This window comes from Nicrophorus vespilloides, unplaced genomic scaffold, assembly GCF_001412225.1.
Source record: "Nicrophorus vespilloides isolate i.1.1-1 unplaced genomic scaffold, Nicve_v1.0, whole genome shotgun sequence".
NCBI lineage: Eukaryota > Metazoa > Arthropoda > Insecta > Coleoptera > Silphidae > Nicrophorus > Nicrophorus vespilloides.
In genome coordinates, this window is record NW_017097101.1 from 35,833 (window position 1) to 60,162 (window position 24,330).

Below are 24,330 nucleotides of genomic sequence, written 5' to 3' on the forward strand. Positions count from 1 at the left end.
ATTTTTCTTATTTTATTTTTATTAAATTAAATACAGTACAAGATTACTAAACATAACGAATTTAAAATATTAGTTACGTTTGAACGGTTATTCTTTTTTGTATTATATACATTTTACAGTAAGCGATTTATACCATGAACAAATATATCGAATTGCTACAAATGCATTATTTCTTTTCTCATTCAATAAAATTTCATTGTAATTTTTTTTTTATTATTTCATTTGTAGTTAAAATGTATCTCTGAAAGTACATTGAGTTAATCACATCTTAGTATTAATCTTTTAATTAATAATTCAACTTTATCATTGTTTTTTTTTTCTAGAATGTGTATTAAGTACATTATTTCACATCCTTTAAGAATCCTTTACAATCCTTAAGTTATTATCAACTTATCCTTCATCAATTACTTCTAGGATGTGTATTAAGTACATAGTGGCCAAACTGTGGCTCGCGAGCCGCATGCGGCTCTTCAAGAGTCTTGTTGTGGCTAGTTGAGACACCCCTGTTATATATAATACTTTAAAATTCCAAAAATCTAGATGTAAGTTCTCATCAAAACTCTTCCTTTTTTTCAATCAACAAAATATCTTCAATTGCAATATTTTTTAAATTTATAATATATAAGAATTGTTATGTTATGAATTATTTGTGAATCAACTATAGTTTTTATAATTTTTTAAATTGAAATCTCAAACATGCAAATTTATCCACATTTTGCATTATTCTCTAAAATTGATTTAGACTAAAACTATAGTTTCACTAATCTTGTAATACTTACCATATTGTGTCGGCAATTTTACAAAGTATTATCGATTACTATCACCGAAATATCACACAAATTACCAAAAAAAATCTTAATCTAAAATTATCCATCGATATTTTCAATTATCTTACAAGTAACAAATAGTTTCTTTAATTTAAATCTCAATTACTTCACATTTGTCCTGAACTGCTTTTCTTTTCGATTTAACACAGTTTAAAGTAAAACGCTTAGTTTTTTTTTGAGACCCTTAAACGCATCACGGTCCAAAATTTACACGCTGCATTTATTTCTTTTTTTCAGCATCGGAATTCAATTTTTTTCTCATTACACTACAACTATGCGTTTTATATATATATAAATTGTTGTTTTCTTAACCAAAATAAAAACAACATAATTTCTAGTTTAAAGAAACATCGCATTTCGTTCTTTCTACCGTCAATCTAAAACACCCTTAATCGCAACACGGTTCACGATTTACACGCTGTATTTATTTAATCTTGTTTTTTTTTGCTCCATTCTCTACAACAAAAATCCTTTTTTTCTAACCTAATCCTAACCACACGTAATGCAAACGGACACAGAATTATAAAGAAGAGAAAAACAAGAACAAGTCCAGAAAAACACCGTGCAAATCGAAGCCACGTCAAGAGTGGAACAAGATGAAGTTGAAGGGAAATAAAATGAATGCAGTAACGATTTTTTTCTTTTAAAATTCCGACAAATAATTTGCTTAATAAACTCGATATTAAAATATTTGCGCAAACAAATTCGCTTGATTTTCCTACAAATTGTGAAGCGAGAAATAATGGCTTTTTAATGGGTTATTAAAAAACATTTTTTCTTTTGTGAATGAAATCTGGAATAGTAAATGGCAAAATTGAATATTCTCCTAAATAACAAAATAAAAGTTAATAAGAAAATAATCGTTAATACAATAAAAAATAATACAATTTATAAATTAAACAGAAACTAGATACGTAATTGACGCAAAAGTTTGCGCAAATCCCACGTGTTACATGCATCAAAACAATCGCACGTACCATTATATTTTTTTTTCTCTTATTATTATTACGTTTTGTTTCTTTTTTTTTTATTCGAATTTCTAATATACCATTACGTAAATTGCTGTTTGTCGGATCATCCTCATATCGGCTTTCAAACGTAATCAATAATTGCGCAACACACGCGTTTGCATTCGTGTAAAACAATTTTTACAACGAAACGAAAGTAGAAACAAAAGAAACCGCATCAATTTGATACATTTATTGAGGAACGCCATTAAAAGCTCATCAGATTTGTCGCGTGTTTGCGCAAACGACGTTTATCAAAAAAATTCTCACTTACAATTTGTTTCACTTTAATAATTATAATGAAAGTTTTTAAACAAAAGTTTGTTTTTTTTTTCATTTAAGTTATTTTTGTTGTATTAAAATGAATCATTTGTTTAGCTTCATTAATTGCAAGTTTTTAATCTCAGTTTTTAATTTAATCTTAGTTAGAAATACAAAAAGCTATGCAGATGAAAGATGAGATTTCGACAAATTAAAAACGTTATTAATCTTACATCGATCTTAAGTTTAATGATCTGTTAGAGATGAAAGCAACAACAACAACAAAAAAAACAACAAATGAGCTCGCATTGTCTTTATGTGCTTCCACTTCCATTAGTTGAAGCGATAATCAATGGAATTAATTAAAGTCCTGCTGATGAAATATTTTGACGAACTTCATGATTAATTAACGACAATCTGATGACACGCCATTCCCTAATTCGACTCGACAAATTGAATCACAAATGGGCTTAATTAAGGACGCGTACGGCAAACCCTTAAAAAGAAAGAGTATATTTTATTTTTACGTAATGCACTTAGCGGTTTACCGCCGCGGTCTTCGAAATAATTGCAAATTTGTTGTTCTATAAACCGAAAGCCGTTTAAGTTGTGTACATTTGTTAATATGTTTACGTTTATATTTTAAGCTTCCATAATCCGATTTGTCGAGACTATAAAAGCTTAGTTTATTAACCAAACTAAGTTGTTTATACCGTGGCATGATGTCACGTCGGACGTAATTTTTATGGAAATTTATTGCAATAAAAGTTTCATTTCATCAAGTTTCCAGACTGCGCATTTATTTTCTTTTTTGTATTATTTTGTAAAACGAAATACTCTGTTATTAAAAGCGTGTTAATAAACAAATCAATTAATTAGCTTTGCCGTATAAAAACGTGCGTTACGTAAAATGTGACTACTTTTCTATCACTTACCCATTCTATGATTATTCATAAATCTACGGTATATTTGTTGATTGATTTTTTTTTCTTATATAATTTTCGAATGTACGTAGATCTAAGCTGTGAACTATTAATTACTGGCGCTTAATGAATGGAAATGTGTTTGTTTTAAGTTCTCGCATTATTTATGCATACCTCACGTTCACATATATTATTTATAAATTCACACGATGTTTGTTTTTCTCGCTCGAGGCGGCTCTCGCTTTGTTAAAACGACGATAGCAATTAAATGGATTTGCGAGCGAGCGGCGCGCGACACGCCGAAGGTTAAACGCGTTCTTTTTTTATATATATCCTGAAGAATCTGCGACAACTCTGATTTTATTTATTTGAGTATTTCCATCTTCATGTTAAAGGCAAATTTAATTCAAATCATTTGGAAATCGTGAGCTGAATATTAATATGACATTTGTCCTGTATTTCATTTGAATTGAAATAAAATATTTTACTTATTATTTGTATTTTTTCTAATTGCTTCATAAAAATTTGAAAATTCCATCTATTTGAGTATTTCCATCTTCATGTTAAAGGCAGATTTAATTCAGATCATTTGGAAATCGTGAGCTGAATTTGTCCTGTATTTCATTTGAATTGAAATAAAATATTTTACTTATTATTTGTATTTTTTCTAATTGCTTCATGAAAATTTGAAAATACTATAAAATTTGAATTATTTAGTATAATTACTTTTTTAGTAAAATTTTATTTGTCTAATAATGAAAAATTGTAATAATAATAGTATAAGATGAATAAGAATGAAATTAATTTATTTTAAAAATTTCTTTTAAATTTTATTACTAAAAAAACTTTATATTTATGTCAATTGAATGTTGATTATATTAATTAGTTTGTGTATGGTTGTAAATCGTTAGTAAAAAAAAATCGTAAAATAGTTTGTAGTGAGTTGAAGTTGCAAAAGCAATTCAGTTTATTGGCATTTTCAAAAATGAGTTTCGCGTTTCGAATTGAATGAGATTGTCTTGTCGGTGGTAATAACGAGGGATGACATTTAGTTAATATGTCTATTTATGGCGGCGTGTCAGTTTTATAGCGCTGTCGGTGAAGAGCTTAGATTAGCAACATTGTTGGAGACAATAAAAGCTATTTTTCCCTTCGCATCTTTTATGTGTAATGGATTGTGGCGAAAACCGCAGATGGATTATGAAATCCGTAAAAAGTGTCGTAAATCTCGACATCTAGTTTCTGGGAATGCTTGCGTGCTTACAAAGTCGCTGGAGCTTAATCTGATTTGCTGCTTCTTCGAGTTTTTGTTGTTGTTGTCGTCGTTATTGTTTTTTTTTTTTATTTATTTCAGTCTTTACATCATCTTCTTTTTTGCCTTTCCTGCTGAGGAGCACACTTTGTATTGGGCTCATCTGCGGCGCGTCTTCTATTCTCTTTATTAGTTTGTGAAAATGTTAAGAGGCAATCCCGTTCGCAGCATGTCGACAGCGAGCGTAATCCCAGCGATTTGATGATTAGTAAAAAAAGCGATCAAGTTTTAAACAATCTTTATTTGCTATAATTAGGTACTTAAAGTACATTTAACACAGGTATATATAATACATTTACAGTATATGCAATAACTTGTGAAGTTACTAACCATTCATACATTGAGAGCATCGCCGGAGGAACATGAGGAGGTGTCCAAAGCCTCGTCCCGCGTTCTTTGAGAGATCACACTGATCGGAGGCAAACCCTTCTTGTCCTGCCTATCACACTCACGGTCAGTCTCGAAGTCCAGGGTTCCGCCGGATCCAGAATGCACGGGACTGGACATTGGCAGGGTGTATTGCACGGGGATTGGCACGGGGTGGTATGACCCGGGGAACAGAACACTGGGCACTATCGGGTGCGGCTTGATCACACCTACACCAGGGTTCAACGTGGCTGCACTAGCACTATTCATCGACATCAGAGCTGCGGCATACTCAAAGAGGGCGGCCTGCTGGGCAGCGATGAACTCATCCCTATTCATCTCCTCTAACCTGGTGGTCGTCGCCGTGGGCAGTACGCTGGTCCACGGCAACCTCGGTAGCTGCAAATTGCAAGCTGGTATTGGAGGCGGCGGATGTACTGGACTAGTCGCGGGCTTATTGTCCGATTGTATGATGCTGTCTATGCTGAATGACTTGATGGGAGTCGTGCTTGATTGGGTTATTGGCGCTATTGGTAGAGTCATACCGACGGTCATGGGACAAGCTGTTGGAGGAACTCGCGGTAAGCAGCTGGACGAACTAGGTCCTGTGATGGGCGCACCGAAATTGCTATTCTGCAGCTTGCTCAAGCTGTCCAGCTCTTCGTGCACGTGCTTGGGTAGTTTGAATCTCTTCCTCCTCCTCAGGAAGCTACCATTCTCAAACATATCTAAAGCCGAAGGGTGCAGTGCCCAGAACGCGCCTTTCCCGGGTCTATCGGGTCTCCTAGGTATTTTGATGAAGCAATCGTTAAACGACAGGTTGTGCCTTAAGGAGTTCTGCCATCTCTGCGTGTTGCGACGATAGTACGGAAAACGATCAGTAATGAAGCGGTAGATTTCCGACAACGGCAACATCTTCTCCGGCGAACTCCAAATGGCCATGGCCGTCAAGGAGATGTACGAGTAGGGCGGCTTCTGGTCTCCGTACGTCTCTCGCGACGGCCGCGGCATATCTGCAAAATCCGTTTTAGGGAGAGAAAAATAAACTGTTACAAACTGTGTTCAATGTTCTTGTTCCGTTCGTTAGCCTTTGTTTGATACCAAAAAAGTTGGAATCGCGTGATCCACCATGCCCCGAAATTACTCTATCAAACATAGCGCTCGAAATTCGATTACACAGCTGACGCGTTTTATTAATAGCGGCAAAATAGAGGGACGTACTACAATCATTTATCATGGATACTTTATAGTTTGATCGTTAATTAGGGTCCTTCATTCTACTGTTCGAACATTTATAACTCGCTCTTAATTACCGGCCATTCATCCGTTGTTTCTTTTATTTTTCGACATAAAAACACTTAACTTAGCCGTGTTTATAATCTTATTTATAATCTTATACAAGCAAACTGGGCCAAAACCTATTATGCATATCTCCAGTTTGTACTACGATAACAACAATTACATCCTATTAAATCTTCAATTTACCTGATTTTGCGGTGCAGCTCCTCTATCTCCTCCAGCTCTTCCATCGAGATGACATTATCCGTATTCAAATCTTCTTTTCCTTTAGGACTACTACAACTCACATGTCGCCACTCATCGTCAGCAATAGGATCTCTCTCCGTTGGATCGTGCGGTGCGGTGGTAGCGTATTGTCGGCAATGCTTTGTAGTTGACTTAACAAATCGGTTTATCTGAGGGGGATAACACCGAAAATCGGTTTGAGTTTGTGCTCATGCTGGAATTATGGGTACGCAGTCTCGGCCCCACCTTTCAACATCCATTGGTCCTCAAGCACAGGTTAATCCGATAGGAGGAGCTATCCTCAAACCGCGTAGGCGGGATTAACCATCGTAACTCCATTTTGTCTGTCGTCCTTTTTCCCCCTGCATAAACCCCGCCATACACACATACATGGATACCCGTATTAATAATCATTCCACCTTTAGCAGGATGAACGGGAAAAATCCCAGCCAGGAATTCCGGAAAATTCTCATACGCAAAAACAACATATTCTTCAATTATCACTAATTGCATTTTAAAAAGCAAGAAACCGTTTGCGTTTTTATTGCTATTCTTTTTCCTTGCTTCTCTTCTTTTCGCATTGATTGTTTTGCGTAATTAAAATTTTAAAATCCTGAAATAACTGTCTGTAACGACTGCGGCAGCTTTTTAATTACCTGTGACTTGTTTAAAATCGTCGTTCAAAATTAAATTTAAATTTGAATTCCGTTGCGTTTCAATTTGTTCAATAGTTGTATTATCCTGCGAGATTGGCAGGACGATCGGAGATGGTAACTATAGGCCACCGATGATACTTCCCCTATTATAGGCAATGTAATATGCACAGTATATTTCCTGTAGTTGTCAAAACAAAGTTGTGTTAGTTGGTGTTATTCAGTGTTAGTATTTCCATAACCTCAATCAAAGCCAATTTATCTGAGATTTAGTTTAAGTTCAACTAAACAGAAAGATGGCTTTGGTTGCGTACGGCAGTGACAGCGAATCTGATAATTATTCAGACCATGATGAGGATAAACCAGGTACTGTTACCTTGCTACAGAAGTCATCCAGCAATGAAGCACAAAGTTCTGACAAAATAGAGGAGGGGCCCGACACTCTTTTCAAGAAATTGCCTGATCCCAAAATGGATACTAATCCAGACATTGAGGAGGAGGTTGATGAGTTCTTGATGAAGAAAGAAGTGGCTCTTGAGAAACCTCAGAAACTGAAGAAAATCATTAAGATTGGAGTTCCTGCACTTGAGCAGTTTGACAGCGATGAAGAAGATGCTAAACCATTAAAACTTCGTTTACAAGCTTCTGTAAGTTTCATCTTATCACATAACAATACTTTGTATTAATGTTTTCTTCAAACATTTTTAGAAGGCGAGTGGCTTGTTTGCCATTCTTCCTGCTCCGAAGAATGTGCCTATGACAAACAGAACATTTGTTCCAAATGTTTTGACGAAGAAGAAGAAGCCTACAGCTACTATAACTAGGCCCAAGCAGGAGACAAAGCCGAAAGTTGCTGAAAAGAGAAAACTTCCACAAGAGAGTGATGATGAGGATGATGATGAATCAAAGGTTGAGACTTTCGATGATGAAACTTGGAAACAAGTTTGTGGAAAGAAGAAGAAGCCTGTGAAGATTATCCCTGATGCAGAGGAAGACGCTACTCCAGATACAACTGTTGATTCTGCTCCTGATGCACAAGAACCATATGGTGGTTTGGACAATGAAGCTGTATTGAATCTATTTCAAACATTTTATGCATTTATTGATTTATATGATTATTTGTTCTAGTTCAAGCAGTTGGTTGGCTCTGGAAAATTGCATAAAGAAAATATCAAGTTGGTTGATATAAATGAAGCTGAGGTTTTGACAGAGAAGGATGCTTGGGTCACTAAGGCTCTCACTGATCCAGAGGCCAATCCAAAGGGTACTGCCATCAATGATCCAGTGAACAATACATGCAAGAAGAAGCACCACATCACATATCTTGCTCAACAGGTATGTGTTTTCTTTAGCTTTAAGTACACTAATTTATCATTATTACATTTAGTTAAAAGCTTCTATCTATGCTTAACAAATGTAATTTGTGGAGTTTACTAGGCAGATAAAAAAAAATGAGGCTTCTATCATACACCATATGGTTACATTAGAGTATAGGAACAACCATACTTGGGGGTTATATTATTAAATGATCAGGGTTGTCAAATTATTAGAAAAGGTATACTAAAATGTTAATTGTTGTTTGACATCCTTGATGAGCTAGAAGTACCAATCGGGCTTTAATTTGTAGAGGGTTAGGGTGACTATGGAACAAATAATATGAAGGTTATTAATTTTTTTTCTAGGCCAAAGCAAATGAACAAGAATTGCAGAATCAGTGGTCTGCCAGCCGGTTCTCCAGGAAGCAGACACAAGCCAAATACGGCTTTTAAATTATTAAGACTTTCCTGTTCCTTTTTTCAAATGAATACTATTATTTAATATATGTTAGGAATTAGAGAATAAATCTGAATGTATATATATATTATTTATTGACTAGTTAACTAGTTAAGTCTACATTAAATGGCAAATAATACAAACATGGTAAAAAGCTCATATAAAACGTATAGATATATATAAAAAAAAGTATATAAATGAAGACACACTTGCACATTCTCACATCACAAATGAACATCTTAAAGGGTAATTTAACAGCTAGTCTATACTATAAATCTTAACTATAGTAACTAAGTATAAGGTGAACAGAATGAGGCTTTCCTGCTTTGATCACAATTAAATAGATTCAAATGGTATGTAGCATATTCGCCTGATAAGCATTAGAGGTAAATGTGGGAACCAAAAGACAACAACGAGGAAGATGGGGCTGCATATGAGTAGCATCACTGCGTAGATCAGCAGAAGCCACATTGGGGCGCTATTATTTTGGTCGTACATCACTTCACAACACCTACCATCTCCACCTGAAACAGAAATAAACATAAAGCAAATGCGATTCTGCAAACAAAATTATGTGGGCTTAGCTTAGCATATATATGCCAGCCTCGTCCCCCCAATGGAGGAGGAGGAGGAGGAGGAATACTGTCGACCGCCTCAAAACGAATGTTCATTGTGTGTCTATCAAAAAATCCCCATCATCATTACAAGTGGGCCAAAATGCAAATCCCACCGACGACGAACATCAAGCATAAAATAAACACACGTGGATGCCCTTCAGGTGATACCACCGACACCGACCTTTTGACCCACTGCATGAGCAAAGAAAACGCTAATACTATCATGATTGTTGAATTCTTTAGAAACAATATTTGCCGTTCAAAATTACACACACACACACTATTAGATCTGTTACATCAAGAAATCAATTATCCGAGCATTCAGTAATAAATATAAATCATAGCTTAGCTTAAGTATGGTTTGCCGTTGATGAGGCTTGAAACCGACCTTGCGGTCGTTGTTCTAAACATTTCGTTGCTCAGCTTTTTAACTCAATGTGTCTATGTCGTTCTCCAGCAGCTATTAATTAAGATCATATTTCACCTTGGACCTTAGTCTCCTTGGGGTCAATTATATTCGCCAAATCTGTATTACTTGGTCTATTATAACAATGTATGTCTGTTCTCACAATGTATTTCGTTACTAAATAATATGTAACTGTAGTTTAGATCATTGTAAATGATTGTAATTCTGTAACATGTAACATGTACTAAATAAAAAACAAGAAAATAAATTGAACAATGCGTTGAATTTATCCGAACTGCGGAAAATTCTATACTTTATTTGGAAAGATTGGACAGTCCCCATATAGAATTTTAGGGAAGGTCTAGGATCAGGTAGTTTTACCTTTGTCAATTTGAACCCTTCAAGATAAGCTTAGTTATTCAAATTGAGAGAATAACTAAGAATCGTTGAAATGAAATGAAAAACACGTGGCGTTCATTTTCTCTCTCTCTCTTTCTACTTGAAAACTTGAACAAACAGTAAACACATTACGTTTTATGACTGATGGCATGTTTATTCATCGGAATTTTCTGTTTTGACCTCTAAGGCGTTGTTTTCTTTTTCCGTATGTCATTTGATCCGATGATATTGTTCGAGAGATAGCGTATATGAATTGAGGCGTGGTGTGCACATTTCCATGGCACTTGTTTACCTTGGATACAGCGTGTTCAAGTATCTAATTTTTGTCGAGATTCTACTATTTATGTTTTATATATCTATTATTTATAGTACTCATATTATCTGACAGATAAGTCAATCGTCAAACGACTATTGCATGCACAATTATTTCAACGTTGAGATTTCGATATTGTGTATATTTTTTTAGGTATGTGACGACAAACGTATAAATAGCCTACCTAAATATAGAAGGTCTGTTTGTAAACAGCAATGTTTATTTACTTGTCTCAGACCATCATTTCCATGCTAAGAAGAATCGAATGTTTGCGTTTCGTACGAGCGGTAGCCAAATCTTCCGCGCATCATGAAACTTGTTAATTTTATTTCCTGAACGAATGTTCTTTGTTGTTGGAAGCTGTATATACTTGCCAATTGTTTTTCTTAAGGAAGCAGTGAGGAAGGACGACGAGATTTGTTTGTTTTTTTTTTGTTCTCTTCTTGTGCGCGGCATTTAAACTGCGCGCATTGTCCGCAAAATAAGAAGTACTTACATAATCCAAAAGTAGGTCTCGCTTTCCTTTTCGTTGATCTTTGCATGAGGCTTCACCATGCTCGTGGGTTTCGATGGAGCATCCGCTGCAAATCTTGTTTGGAAGCGCTCCAAAAGTGATGCGAACAGACTCATGGTGTTGCTTATACTGAGGACTGCGACTAATTGTTGTTTTTGTTACGATAACAAAATCAGCTGGATAGGTGGCGTACCCGGGTGTTGTTGATGGTCGGTGTTAGAAGAGTACCATCATCGTCGTCGTCGTTGTCCTTTTTCAAAACGCAGGCAAACACAGACACATCTGGACTGGTTTTAAAAATGACACGCGCGAAGGCCGATTTTGACTTTCCCTCCGGCCTGCACGTAGACTACAACTATTTATCTAACGCGCTTCAAAATTTGTCGACCTTATTGGCAACAAAAGACTTTCCAATCTCTTGAGGCTCGTCTTGTTGCATAGGCTCGACTCCCACCAGTCATCTACTTTGTCGAAGCTTACTGGAAGCAATTATACCATTACACAAATTGATCTCGAATTACGTCTAATTGAACACATCAACTCAATTTCAAACTACTTTGATTACCGTGATTAAGAAACCGCACGTAACTTCTGCCGAAGGTGTTCTTAATCAATTTGCATTACTTATATTTACTTCACTTTACTTCCACATTGACTCATCAATCTTAAACCTATGCTTCACTAAACTTATCCAAAACTCATCTTTTCTACCATTCAATTCAAAACTTCCACTTTGACCTTTAAATGTTAATATTGTAACTTCTGGATAATTATTAAACATATGCTAATTACTTTAAATATTCGAATGTGCATATCATTAGTAGAATAAAATAAGGTAAGTTAGCTTCTTATGAATGATCTTAATATAATTCCTTTATTTGTTTTTTCAAGATTGAATTATAATAAGGAAAAATCTGCAACTACAAGACCTAAATTCATTTGGAGAGAACATTTAAATTATTAAGATATTACTAATAATAAGCTTTGTTTAATTCTTTACGTGAATTTTAAATGCTTTATTTGTTGAGATTCAGGTCAAAACTTGAATCATTTATAGAATTAACATATACTGTAATGGCTTGCTTGAATAATGCTGTTACTGCCTATAAATGCATTAGTTATTTGATAATAATTCAAAAATACCGCTTCTTTCACTACTGTTATTATGTAAAGTGGTAATTAACCTTTTCACCTCGACCATCATAATCTACTTATTCAGATGCGATCTAGGAAAACTGCACAGCTCGTCCTACAATTCTTGCGATATCGCAGTGTGTTAATTACATTTGTACAAGCGTTTTTTTTTTGTATTTATTTATTGTTCCAGATAAGTGGTTCGATTGGGAAATCGTCGATGGATGAGCTAAATTATCACCGTGGACTTTGATTTTATTGTACCGAACAACAATTACGCATTAATGTGTTTGCCGTCCGCAATCCCAATTAGCTTGAATTAATAACAAACATAATTTAATACACATGGAAATGCGGGATTATACGCTCTAATTTCGAGCGTGCAAATCTTTGCCATTACCGCATTACTCGCAAAATACCATTCCATCCATTTCAGCTACTGAAATCTGTAATTCATATAGGATTTCAAGTTAATTTTTAACTTTTACTTATTGCGGTCTCAAGTTTTATATAATTGTTCATTGAAATTGTAAACTTGGTTGCCTATATTAAAACATAGTTATATATTTTATATATAAAATATTTTTAACATTAAATACATACAATGAGTAATTTCTCTTCTATAGCCTATTAAAAATGATTTTAGTCTTAGAGAGATTCAAAAATTGGACAATATTTATTGATAATTAATTGATTTAAATGTTTTCTTTGAATTTAAAGCAGAAAGGTTATTAAAACACAGATTAAATTGTTTTATTTGAATGCATTAATCAGAAAGTTTTATATTAGCAAAATTTATGATTTTTTTTTTGATAATTGATTTTTTGAAAATTGTAAAGCTTAAAGTTGATTAAATAACGATTGACGGAAGAGCACAAGGTTCTATTGGATTGGAAAATGCGTTTGATAATTTCTAGGAAGGAATGAAAAACAATTTTCTTAATGGGAATCGCGATGAAAGGAAGAGCAACGGGGGTAACGGAAAAACTAATCCGGAACGCGTATGATTTATTCGGTTCGCATACGCGTTTCAATTTATCGCCGAATGATTTATTGACTAATCAGTTCTAATTTTGCTTATAGTTGTTTTTGGGGGTTGGGGGTGGGGGGGGGTGTAGGTTTGATGAGAGCGCAAGGAACAAGGCTACAATAGGGGTATATTTTGGGTGGTTGCAAGTTAGGGGTTTGTATTCATACCGCCCGATCTGAAAGGCAATTCGATTAAAGCAAATATATTCCGTATGGAATTGAACGCGATTTAATTGATCGAACTAGGCGCGCATGCAAATTAGCTAATTAAAATTAGTATCGAGCACCGTGCAAAAATCGTGGGGAGGCGGAAAAAGAAAGGGAACCTTAACGCCTTAACCCCCGCACCGGATTACGTAAGGCCAAAGTTACGTACTTTATATCTATATACTGCTTACTGCAGACTATGCTATGTATGTATAAACAGCCGCACAGCCTGTTTAGTGGTTGTACCTCGGAAAATTTCGCACGTGCGGTCTCGCATTCAGCTCAGAGGCTAATGACTAAAATTTAAACTAGCTAACTAAAAGCAAAACTTCTCGTCTCAAAATTATTGAGCACGCCCGTAAGTTTATTATCGTTTCGAATAAATAATGCGACGACACCCAAGCAATTAAAAATCGCATGCACTTGATTGCATTGCATGCTGAACAGGACCCAAATTCAAATATTTATGCAATACAAAAGCATTTACATAAGGCTTAACGATATTGCTTCTATCTGTTTACTATCTAAAGAAAATTACCTTAAGACATTGTATTAATCAAAGACGGCCCCTCCACTTATTTTTTTATATATAAAGGTATCCTCCACTTACGAACTAGTTCTGTTCCAAAGATTTGTTCGTAAGTTGGGGGAATTTTAAAATTTTTAAAATATACTTATCTTACCACACATTATCATGGTTTTTAGAGTTTCTAGAGTTAGAGCTTTTAGAATTTTGTTCTTAAGTCCGGGAGTTCATAAGTCGGGAAATACCTGTATGAATTAGTAAGAAGAATTTTGTGAAATATTTAATTATTATCAATTATTTACAAATTCCTTAACAATAATATTGACTACAATTATTTTTTTATTAATTAAAAAAAAGTTACCTTTTCAAAGTAGAATCGAATCACTAAAACACCAATCAAATTCACTAACAAATTTTCAAATTAATTATATTCAATAAAATTTTAAGTATGACTTTTGAAATAAGTTGAGATATTTGTCACAAACTAATATTTTGGTATTAAAACTACAGAATTCAACGATTCCAATCCAAGTTTCAGTTGAAGAGGTTATCATAATTTACTCGAAGTGAGGATATTCTTAATTTCTTATACAAGAATAATTTAATTAATCGACTTAACTTAAGAATTACAACATTATGAAATGAAATTAGTTTTAACTAGATGTTAATATAATTACTTTCATAACAGTTATAAGGTTAAACTGTATTTCATAACTGTAATAATTTACTCATATCGCTTAGATTATAATTAACTATTCGATATTATCCCCAAGTTTTAAAACAACAAAAAAATGAACTAAATATGCGTTTACCGTCATGCAATTGCAATTTATTTTCTAGGAAAAAAACAATTACCTTTATTATTTATTCATTCATAAAAGAGAAAATAACAACCATTTTAATTTAACTGGGACAACGTATTTAATATTTATTAATTTACATATCATTCGGAAAGAGCGTTTTTTTTTAGTTTTGTGAAAGATCATAGAGTTTTTTTTAATTAGACTGCGTTTATAAACATTTACTTTTATTTTTGAACAATGCACAATGAAACCCAATTAAAAATAATTATCAATTATGAGTGTACAAAGCGGATGATTCGAGTTAAACACAAACAGTTTTGAAATATTGTAATGATTTATTGTCAGGGCTTCATTTTTTTGTTGTTATTGTTGTTGTTGTAATTGAATATGCGTTTATTTTTAGTTACATTTATCCTTGTATTATTTTTTTTTGTTTTGTTTGTAGTTGAAATTAATGGAATTGCATTTCAGGCGGCTTCGACGGTGATCGAATCGTTTTCCACGTTGACAGTTTCCGGTCTGGGAGCGGAAACCTGCGGGGACTGCTGTAGCTGTTGCTGCTGCTGCTGCTGTACCGGAGGTGACGCTCCAAAAACTGGACTCGAGGCTATGAACTGGTGGTGGTGCTGGCCGAAGTACGTGGGAGCTGTGATCAGCGGGTGGTAGTATTGGGGCTGGATTAGATGGAACGGATAAGGTGAATAGGTAATAGCCAGTGGATGAGCCACAGGTTGGATTATTGGCTGGACTGCTTGTATGGTGCTGTAAGCAAAATTGGATTTAACAAATCCTGCTTGGGTTAAACCCAGACAAAACAAAACGACGAGTAACTGAAACGAAATAATTATTACATAAAAATAAATTAAATATAATTTGATTTACTACCTTCATAGCTGTTGATTTTTCAAACTGATATGTTTATGATGTTTAATTCATATCCTTTTATACTAAAAAATCCCACCCTAATTTCCTTACGAAACTACTATACCAGTTTTTTTTATATTTGATCTTCAGATGCGTGCGGCAAGAATTAAGATCAAACTTGTGACATTTAAGAATTAGAGCTACGCCCAACGGAATAGAACAAGAAGAAAAAAAAAGAAAAGGGAAACTAGATTTATAGTTAATAAACTATGTCGCAATGCGTGATTTATTCGGCGATAAGTGCGAAAGTTTCAATGAGAATCCGATCGAAAACTTTTCTATATTTCATCTGTAATGCTAATAGAATTAGACTTTTTCCGTGATTTGTAATGCGCTCTCGCCCTATGCCCTTTCATCCGACGCTCCGGATTATCGCGAATGCAAATTCGAGCCCAGAAACATATAACAGAGAAAAAGAAGAAAAAAAGAAGGTGAACTCTTCTAATATATTTTTTTTTTCAATATGTATTTTGAATTCAATCCAGATTCTGCACTTACTTGTTCGAGGAATATCTTAACCCAGTTTATTAACATATTAGATTGAGTAATGATATTAGTATGTGCAATGACATTTCTTGTATTTATTATTTAATCATTTCTAAGAAATGTATTATTTTCTAGTAGAAACTTAAAAAAAAATAGTAAATAAATAAATAACTAATTGAAGGATTGTTAGAGAAACTACGTCAAGATCTTCCAGTTAAAACCGATGAAGAGGTTATCGCAAGTATGTAGAGGAAAATACAAATAACGGATTCATTTATGAATGAAATTTATTTAATTTTAAATAAATTTCATTCATAATTTTTCAGAAAAATTTCCATTACTTTAACTTTTATTGGTTTTTATATTCAATTCATACCAAGGTCTATATCGCAAGCCCGACAACCGAAAGAACGTCTATTGAAATCCCGACTGTATCGAAATCCCGACTATATCAAAATATCGACAACCATAATCTCGACTGTATCAGAATCTCGACAACCATAATCTCGACAAACATAATCCCGACTGTATCAAAATCCCGACTATATCGAAAATTTTTACAATAACATTTTTAAATTATTTCGGAGCGTAGTCACCTTGTATTACATTTTTATTATTAATAACAATAAATTATTATTAATTTATTTGATTTTGTTGAATTATTCATAATAAACCTTAACTTTATAAAATAATCTCAAATGCAATTAGATTATTAATTATTATTATTTATTATTAATAACAATTTAAAAGTCACTACGCTCCGGAATAATTTAAAAATGTTATTGTAGACATTTTCGATATAGTCGGGATTATGGTTGTCGGGATTTTAATATAGTCGGGATTTTGATATAGCCGGGATTATGGTTGTCGGGATTTCGATACAGTCGGGATTTCGTACGTTGGAAATTTGATTGACGGTATTTCGGTTGTCGGGCTTGGGATTGCCACCGGTATTATTATATAATAATTTACTTCGTTTCATAATGATACTTAGCTTAAGTAAGTTATTAAGTAGCTTTGTTCTTATTAGTCAAGTTATTATTATTATCCTGAATACTATTAACCTACTTTCAATTAAGTTCATCTACTTGTGATAACGTTCGTTTATATAATTATTTAATTTCACTGAAAAATAAAATAAAAAATTACCGTAAATTTCAAATATTCAAAATTATAACATTATTTTAATAAAAAATATAATAAATAAAATATTTTTTGCAGCAGTTGCACACATAAATTTAAATTGTAAATAAATAATTCTAATAATTTGCTTGGTTTTAAATCTATTTGGAAGATATTAATAAAAATTCCATGTATGGTTTATTTATGTAATTTATGTTCTCTTGCAAGTGGCAACTCCTTATGTTGCATATAGATATATCTCGAGACTTGTTTTTTCCAAGCTTAAAGCATTACGCACGTCGATTTGTTCCAGTTAGTTTTGCTTTCATTCACAATTTAATGGTTCTGAATTAATTTAATTACGTACACGCAGCACGTTTGTTGTTTTTTCTTCTTCTTCTTTTATCTCCGCTCGTTGCGTCGCTCGCACCGATGTTTCTTTATTTATACATTTGTTTTGTGGAAACGGTGGTGCCCTTTCGTGAGCGGTGGTCAAGTGCGATCGTTGATCCCTTAGCCATCGACCTTCGATGGAGTTATTTAAATGCACACCGGAAAGAAAATACAAAATGTCATTTGTTATATTGCGCGGAACGGAATCCTGCGGATGACAGGAAGGGCGACCGCCTCCGGTCCTCCTCTTCCTTGCCAACACGCTCCGCAAAAATCCTTAATGCATCCTTATTGAAATGCAATCACCAAAGGCCGACCTCTCCTCTCATCTCTTCTCTTCTCCTCAGCACGGGTGCGGTCGCAGCAGCAACGGACGACTACGAAAATTTATCACCATGAAAAACAGATCCAAGCTTGACCTTTAATTGCTACAGCCTACTTCTTCGCTTGTGAACCGTTGCGCAACGTCAGGAATGTAAACAGACGACGACGAGTGCGAAGAAGCTTTTCCGGATTCTGTGATCCAAATTATGTTGCACAAGCACAAAAGGAAGCTGCATCTTCAGCGATGTTGAGAAACAGGCGTGTGTTATCAGTCTTTTATCAATTGGATGCACTGCAACGCGATAACAAAAAAAATTTTAATAAATTATGCTCGTGAGGAATGCGATGGTATATAAGGAATCGGGGAAGCAGTATCGAAGTCTCCGTGAATTGGATCGTTTCGTTTCTGGTAAAAGGGTCAAGTAAACGCGATGATCAGATCAATCCAGCTCGTTTTCCTCATCTTCTGCGCTCTAGTTCGAGCTAATCCGTTGGTGCACACTTCGGTCACGACCAATAACATCACGGAATCGAAGACTCCGGACAGCTTCAGTAAGTGCTTTTTGTTAGATCTTTGTTCCCAAGAACTATCTCATCTTCGCTGGTCAACAGTTGAATTGCAGGTCCTCGATAAGCCCCATCACCTCTTCATAGGCAAGTGCACGCCAGGTCTGAAGGAGCTGCACAAGGAGAACGTTATCGTCAACAACGATGGAAAAAGCCATGTGACCGCCGAAATTAAGGTGATTACGAAGTGTTTTATTCAAAACTAATATCTTCACTGTACTTAATTCAATTAAACTAATTGATATTTATTAATACTCGGTTTCATCTTGCGTAACAAGTATTTGAAAATCCATCAGGCTTTTACTCAAGGTAATTAGACGCATTGTATATATCTCTTTTATAATGCGGCATACACATATTCCAGTTTCATCTCTCAATTAACATCCGCTCAAGGACGAAATCGTATCGTATCAAAAGCGATATATTTATTTATTTATTTGCGCGAAAACAAGAAAAGGCGAACGCACCGATGCGGATAATTGAATTTTTAAAAATACATTCATTAACAACGGTATTCTTTCTTTGGTTCAAAACTCATCACGGTAAATACCACTGAACAATAATTAAAGCATTACCTGTACCTATTTACTGAACAAACTCTTCGCACGCTTCATCTCCAACAAAGTAAATTCAAGGACAATTCTCTGAGTCATAACTCTTTCATATATTTGGTACATTTGTCTAGCCACTAATAAAACAAATAAAACAAAAGTTTGCAATCTATTAATCGCAGTTGGGAGAAGTTTAAAAAATAAATATAAAAGTTCTTTATTATTCGATTAATCATTCCAATAGGAAACAATCAATGTAGAGGAAAAAAGTAAATCTATAATAAAGAACCGAAAAAAAAACGTAGTTTCCTATTTGTTTAGTCATTGCATTCAAATCGAATGTGTAACATGTAACAGTTATTATTTTTTTTTATTGTTAAAGTAATTATTTTTTCAACATTTCTTGGCTAGGTTAAATAGTTTTCAACAAATGTTGAGTAAATAATAGATTTTCAGATGATAAAATTAATTATTTAATGAATTACTTAAAGAATTTAACGATTTTAATCAAGAAAAGTGTAGAATATAAATAAAACATAATTAAAGATGATTGGTCGGAAGTAAACATCTAGAATTAATGAAGGGTTTTATTTATTCATAGATTAAAAGGTTAAGGACTTTCGCCTCCCCGTTTTATTGCGTGTGCACTTTTTAGATTATTTTCTTTTGATTTTGAGAGCAGGGCAAGGCAAGGCACAGCTCGGGGAGGCGCACATAAAGTTCGTCATTATAGTTAAAGCCAAATAAATAATTGATTCGGCAAGTTCGGGTTCTGCTGCTCCGCTCGATGCAGATAAATTTTAATTAGATCTTGCTCCAGTTAAAGTGCAGTTTCGATGTTAGGCAATGATTTAAATATGATGTAAACAACCAAAAAAAATAATAATTAAAAGAAATTGATGTAAGGAAAAAAATAGATGATGATGAAAATTTATGTATTTTATTGATTTGAATTTATTTTCTGTTTTAGTTCCAAGTTGAGGGTCCTGTTGATATCAGGTGTGTGAGGATTATGGACGAGGCACCTGCGAGTCAGGCATATCCTCAATACTTGGACGGAGGTGTCGGGGAGAATTTTGTAGTGATCGCGGTGTCGACTGTTTACGGAAAAGGGTTCCACTTCTATGTGGAGATACTGGGACATGACTTGAAGAAAGAAGACTAACTTGTATTTGTTTGTCTCTATTTGTTTATATTATATTACGTTCTTTTAAAATGTATTATTATTGTATTTTTTTTTGCCAGTTTTAAGATAGCACATGTATTGTTAGCGGAAATAAATAACTATTCGTTAAAGTAAATAATGGACGAACACCGATCACGAGTTGCCCTTCCTCTCGTCCTTTATTGGGAACGGCGGAAGCACATCGGGAATGTCGGGGTTCTTCTTAAAATTGATGGCCGGCTTTGGGGATTCCTCCTTGACGGTTTGCTGCTGCGGCTCCACGTAGATGGGATGCTGGTAGTACGGAAGCGCTGGGTACAGGTATTCCTGCCTGTAGCCATATGGAATGTATGGGTCATAAGCGAGCGGGTAGAGCGAACCGTGGTATGCGAACTGCACCTTGCCTCCACCATCTGACTGTGCAGTTTCCTGGCGATCAGAGAAGCAAAATAGTAAAAAGTAAAAGTTACCTAAGGCAAAGGACGTTTTTTTTTTTTGCGTCTCCACTTGTTCTCGTCTTTCCTTCCTCGTCGTTGGAAACATTACCTTGTCGAGCTGCGTGGGTTGAATAGTGCGCCGAGGCGGTGGGTGCACCACGATGGGCGGAAACGCGACACCCAGGGCCGTCGTCCTCAGCACGGGCTCTATGATCGGAAACGCCTGGCTGGGGGTGAGATTCGCGTCGGAGGTGATGAGCGCGTTGTAGATTTTCGGGCCTCGTACTAGGCCGCCAATGCATCCACACACGAGGACACCCATGATCACCAGGAGGCCGTGGAACACCATGGTTCTTCTAAGAAGTTCTGTTCAAAGCAATTCTTATTAACTGGGCGCACTGATTGCTGTCACTGCGCGAACTATTGCAAATTGCACGTTCCGCGAGGATACCTCATGCCTCGTGCCACACCACCACGAGCAAAATGCCTTCCTCGAGACGCCGGGCCTTTTATATAGCAATTGCTCGGTGTCGTCTGTAGGTTAGGTGTTTTATACAACCTACCTTAGACGGATTTTTACACAGACTTCCCTTCACCATCGCACACGAGTGCAGGCGATTTGCATACACGATCGCGTTTTTGCTCCTTTCTTTATTATCCTGCACGGCGATTGGTTTTCCGACAATGCAACAAACAAGAAGGAAACACTATCGAAACGGGTCATTGGGACGGCTTTCCCACTCGCACTTCCAAAACGATAATTAATAGATGCTCAACATTCCTCACCTTATCACCATCATCATTATTATTTCGCTTGCAGATTTTTACTTATCCTTGTTGTTTATTATTTTCCGCTGCATTCTGCGAGGAAGTAGGCTCTCTCGCATAACTGTATATCTAATAATGAAAACTAGTTGCTGATGGAGATGCAGCTTCTCCGACTAACGGTATAACAGGAATCAATTTGATGTATGGACTGACGAGATAATATGCTAACATTCGCGTTATCAACCCAATCGATACCTTCTTCTTTTAATCCGCTTTGCCGTATTTCGCTATAACCGATTCCACACGCCGTAATGAGCTGCCGTTTCAAATAATTACACGCTGCAACCGCGCTAATTTGCATATCAACACACGTACACAAGCCGTGTGATTCCATCTACATATTCATCCCTGTCGCCTCCCCCATCTTACCAATTCATACAGCATTTCATTCTATTGAATTACAGAAACATCTTTACACCGCGCACATCATTCAAGCTGATTGGATTTCGCACAAATATTTCAAAATACTCTAATGACACTACATTTCAAATACAGCAACTAATAACAATATATATATACAGTTAACTTATATAATCATGTATAATGTTAGTATTGTTTTAATGAGCCTCTGATGGAAAGAAACAACAAATTTTATCGAAGCCCTTGAATAGCAGTCGAGATTGATATTCTCCCTCATTTTCTCGGTAATTGTGTTATGGAACGCGAACGCGAGATAATTACCCGTACAATAATATGAATATATACAAACGAATTTATTTCTCTTTTGTTCAAAAACAATGCGATATAAATTTCAATGTTAACAGCAACAGCAACAGCAACAATAATAATCATAATAATTATAGTAAATAATAATTGCGAATCATTTATTTATTTGCCTTTTGTTTTCTAAATGTCAATGAAAAACTGCAATCGCTCCGACACAGTGCTCGGACCTGCTGCGAGGGTGAGGGTGGGAGGGTGGTTGTATGTATGGTGGAGAGCCGGTGTTTGTTCGCTGTGTGTTATATGTTATATGCATGTCTGTGCTGTGTGTTTTTTCCACCCTCATTTTGCCTGCCGAAATAATTTACTTATGAAAATGTGAAACACTCTGTGTATGCTCGACGGGATCGTGTGCTGAATTGAAATTTCATGAACCGGACCAACCCCGTTCATAAAATAGGCAAAATACTGTAAACTATTTTGCTCGTTCCGTGAAGTGCTTCCAACCCTAACACATCCACTTGCATATTGCAATACGGGAATGAACCGAATGAAATATATAAAGCACACGCGTACCGTGCCGTTAATGAACGCCACTTGTGCCAACCAATGCTTCTTCCTTCGAATCGAACCCAAATTCCAATTGCTACAACGACGACGATGGATGCTATGCGATGCCTTCAGGATATCGACGATGTATGCAGTCACTGACAACTGTACAATTACTCATTTGAGGGCAACATTGTCATGTATTTAATGAGAGGATAATTTCATCCTTGCGGTGGCATACGTGGGCTCGCCTTGGGCTCGCCTTGGGCTGACGTCTGTGCAGCTGCCTTGAACAGAGGGAGGCAACCCTTGCCCGTTCGTGTGAATCTCTGTACGTCCATCAAGCTGCATCTGATGTGTTTAATTTATTTTTGTCCACTTCCCTGGGAAAACACACCAACCGTCTACTCTAGTATAGTATAGTTTGGGGAACTTTCATACGAAACAACTTCATCATATTTGCCGCTTATTTCAGGCAATTTGTTTACCAACAAAGGGATACATTAACGCGGATGAAACGCAGGTGGAACGGCAATAACCAAAGCAAAACATCCGTTTGTTTGCTTTTGTCCTCGGAGCTTGTTGTTCGTCGGTGCTGTAAAATTGATCGTGGATATAAATGTATCGCTCTGTATACGCGCGTGGATGGTTGAAATAAAAAACCATTTGTATAGTCGAGCATTGTATATTTGCCTATTAATCTGCATGTGATATGTTTTATGTGTGCTCCAACCACATTCTGTGTCATTACGCAAAGCAATTCATATAATTGTGGTTAAACGCTTAACGCGGATTTGCATATCATTTTTGACTTGTTTTAAGTTAACACTGACATTCTGCATAGAAAAGCCTTCATGCTAATTACAAAATAACAGAAAACTTGCATATTATCGTTTTATATCTCATGTTGTATACTGAATACAATTTATATCTTAAATTTATATAAACATAATTTTTATATTTTTCTTTGTTTTTTCATTTTTTTGAATAATTTACTAAAAATGTGAATAAATCAAAAAATGAATGTGATTTTAAGCAGATGTTAATTAATTATGTAATTAAATTTATTTTCTATTAAAAGTTTCAATTATGTAATGAAATTCGTAATAATTTACTAAAAAGTTTGATGTGATTAATCCGAACTTTACAAAGTGTTTTACAATAATTATCATTATTACAGGTTACACAATCATATTTTTTTTTTGTTCTTTCATTTCTTTAAATAATTTACTAAAAATGTGAATAAATCTAAAAATGAAAGTAATTTAAAACAGATGTTAATTAATTATGTAATTACATTTATTTTCTATTAAAAGTTTCAATTATGTAATGAAATTCGTAATAATTTACTAAAAATTTTGATGGCATTAATCCGAACTTTACAAAGTGCTTTACAATAAGTATCATTATTAGAGGTTGCACAATCATATTTTTTTTGCTCTTTCATTTCTTTGAATAATTTACTAAAAATGTGAATAAATCTTAAAATGAATGTAATTTTAAACAGATGTTAATTAATTATGTAATTACATTTATTTTCTATTAAAAGTTTCAATTATGTAATGAAATTCGTAATAATTTACTAAAAAGTTTGATGTGATTAATCCGAACTTTACAAAGTGCTTTACAATAATTATCATTATTACAGGTTACACAATCATATTTGTCTTTGTTCTTTCATTTCTTTGAATAATTTACTAAAAATGTAAATAAATCTTAAAATGAAT

At 34.8% G+C, this 24,330-nt stretch overlaps 4 protein-coding genes across 7 annotated transcripts; 2 read left to right on the forward strand and 2 right to left on the reverse strand.

Annotated features, from left to right (window-relative positions):
- Window positions 1–4,663: 4,663 nt before the first annotated feature.
- On the reverse strand, window positions 4,664–6,419 carry LOC108558899 (fork head domain-containing protein FD5-like). The gene is made up of 2 exons (XM_017915955.1): window positions 6,182–6,419; window positions 4,664–5,709 (listed from the first exon to the last, which is right to left on the reverse strand). The coding sequence occupies exon 2, from the start codon at window positions 5,705–5,707 to the stop codon at window positions 4,664–4,666; it is 1,044 nt and encodes a 347-aa protein (XP_017771444.1). The 5' UTR covers window positions 5,708–5,709; window positions 6,182–6,419.
- Window positions 6,420–7,037: 618 nt separating this feature from the next.
- Window positions 7,038–15,420, forward strand: LOC108558909. Of its 3 annotated transcripts, none has more exons than XM_017915967.1 (4): window positions 7,038–7,520; window positions 7,582–7,941; window positions 8,002–8,208; window positions 15,066–15,420. In XM_017915967.1, the coding sequence occupies exons 1-4, from the start codon at window positions 7,170–7,172 to the stop codon at window positions 15,258–15,260; spliced, it is 1,113 nt and encodes a 370-aa protein (XP_017771456.1). In that variant the 5' UTR covers window positions 7,038–7,169; the 3' UTR covers window positions 15,261–15,420. The 3 variants fall into 3 exon arrangements, with proteins under 3 accessions (XP_017771456.1, XP_017771458.1, XP_017771457.1); XM_017915969.1 differs by lacking the exon at window positions 15,066–15,420 and adding an exon at window positions 12,223–12,452 and having other exon boundaries at window positions 7,040–7,520; XM_017915968.1 differs by lacking the exon at window positions 15,066–15,420 and adding an exon at window positions 8,556–8,728 and having other exon boundaries at window positions 7,040–7,520.
- A 2,812-nt stretch (window positions 15,421–18,232) lies between these two features.
- On the forward strand, window positions 18,233–20,181 carry LOC108558903. The gene is made up of 3 exons (XM_017915960.1): window positions 18,233–18,395; window positions 18,456–18,586; window positions 19,932–20,181. Exons 1-3 carry the CDS (start codon window positions 18,275–18,277, stop codon window positions 20,124–20,126), a joined length of 447 nt encoding a protein of 148 aa, XP_017771449.1. The 5' UTR covers window positions 18,233–18,274; the 3' UTR covers window positions 20,127–20,181.
- Window positions 20,165–21,103, reverse strand: LOC108558902. Of its 2 annotated transcripts, XM_017915959.1 has the most exons (3): window positions 21,015–21,103; window positions 20,673–20,929; window positions 20,165–20,555 (listed from the first exon to the last, which is right to left on the reverse strand). In XM_017915959.1, the coding sequence occupies exons 2-3, from the start codon at window positions 20,910–20,912 to the stop codon at window positions 20,280–20,282; spliced, it is 516 nt and encodes a 171-aa protein (XP_017771448.1). In that variant the 5' UTR covers window positions 20,913–20,929; window positions 21,015–21,103; the 3' UTR covers window positions 20,165–20,279. The 2 variants fall into 2 exon arrangements, with proteins under 2 accessions (XP_017771448.1, XP_017771447.1); XM_017915958.1 differs by having other exon boundaries at window positions 20,673–21,092.
- Between the last annotated feature and the right edge of the window lie 3,227 nt (window positions 21,104–24,330).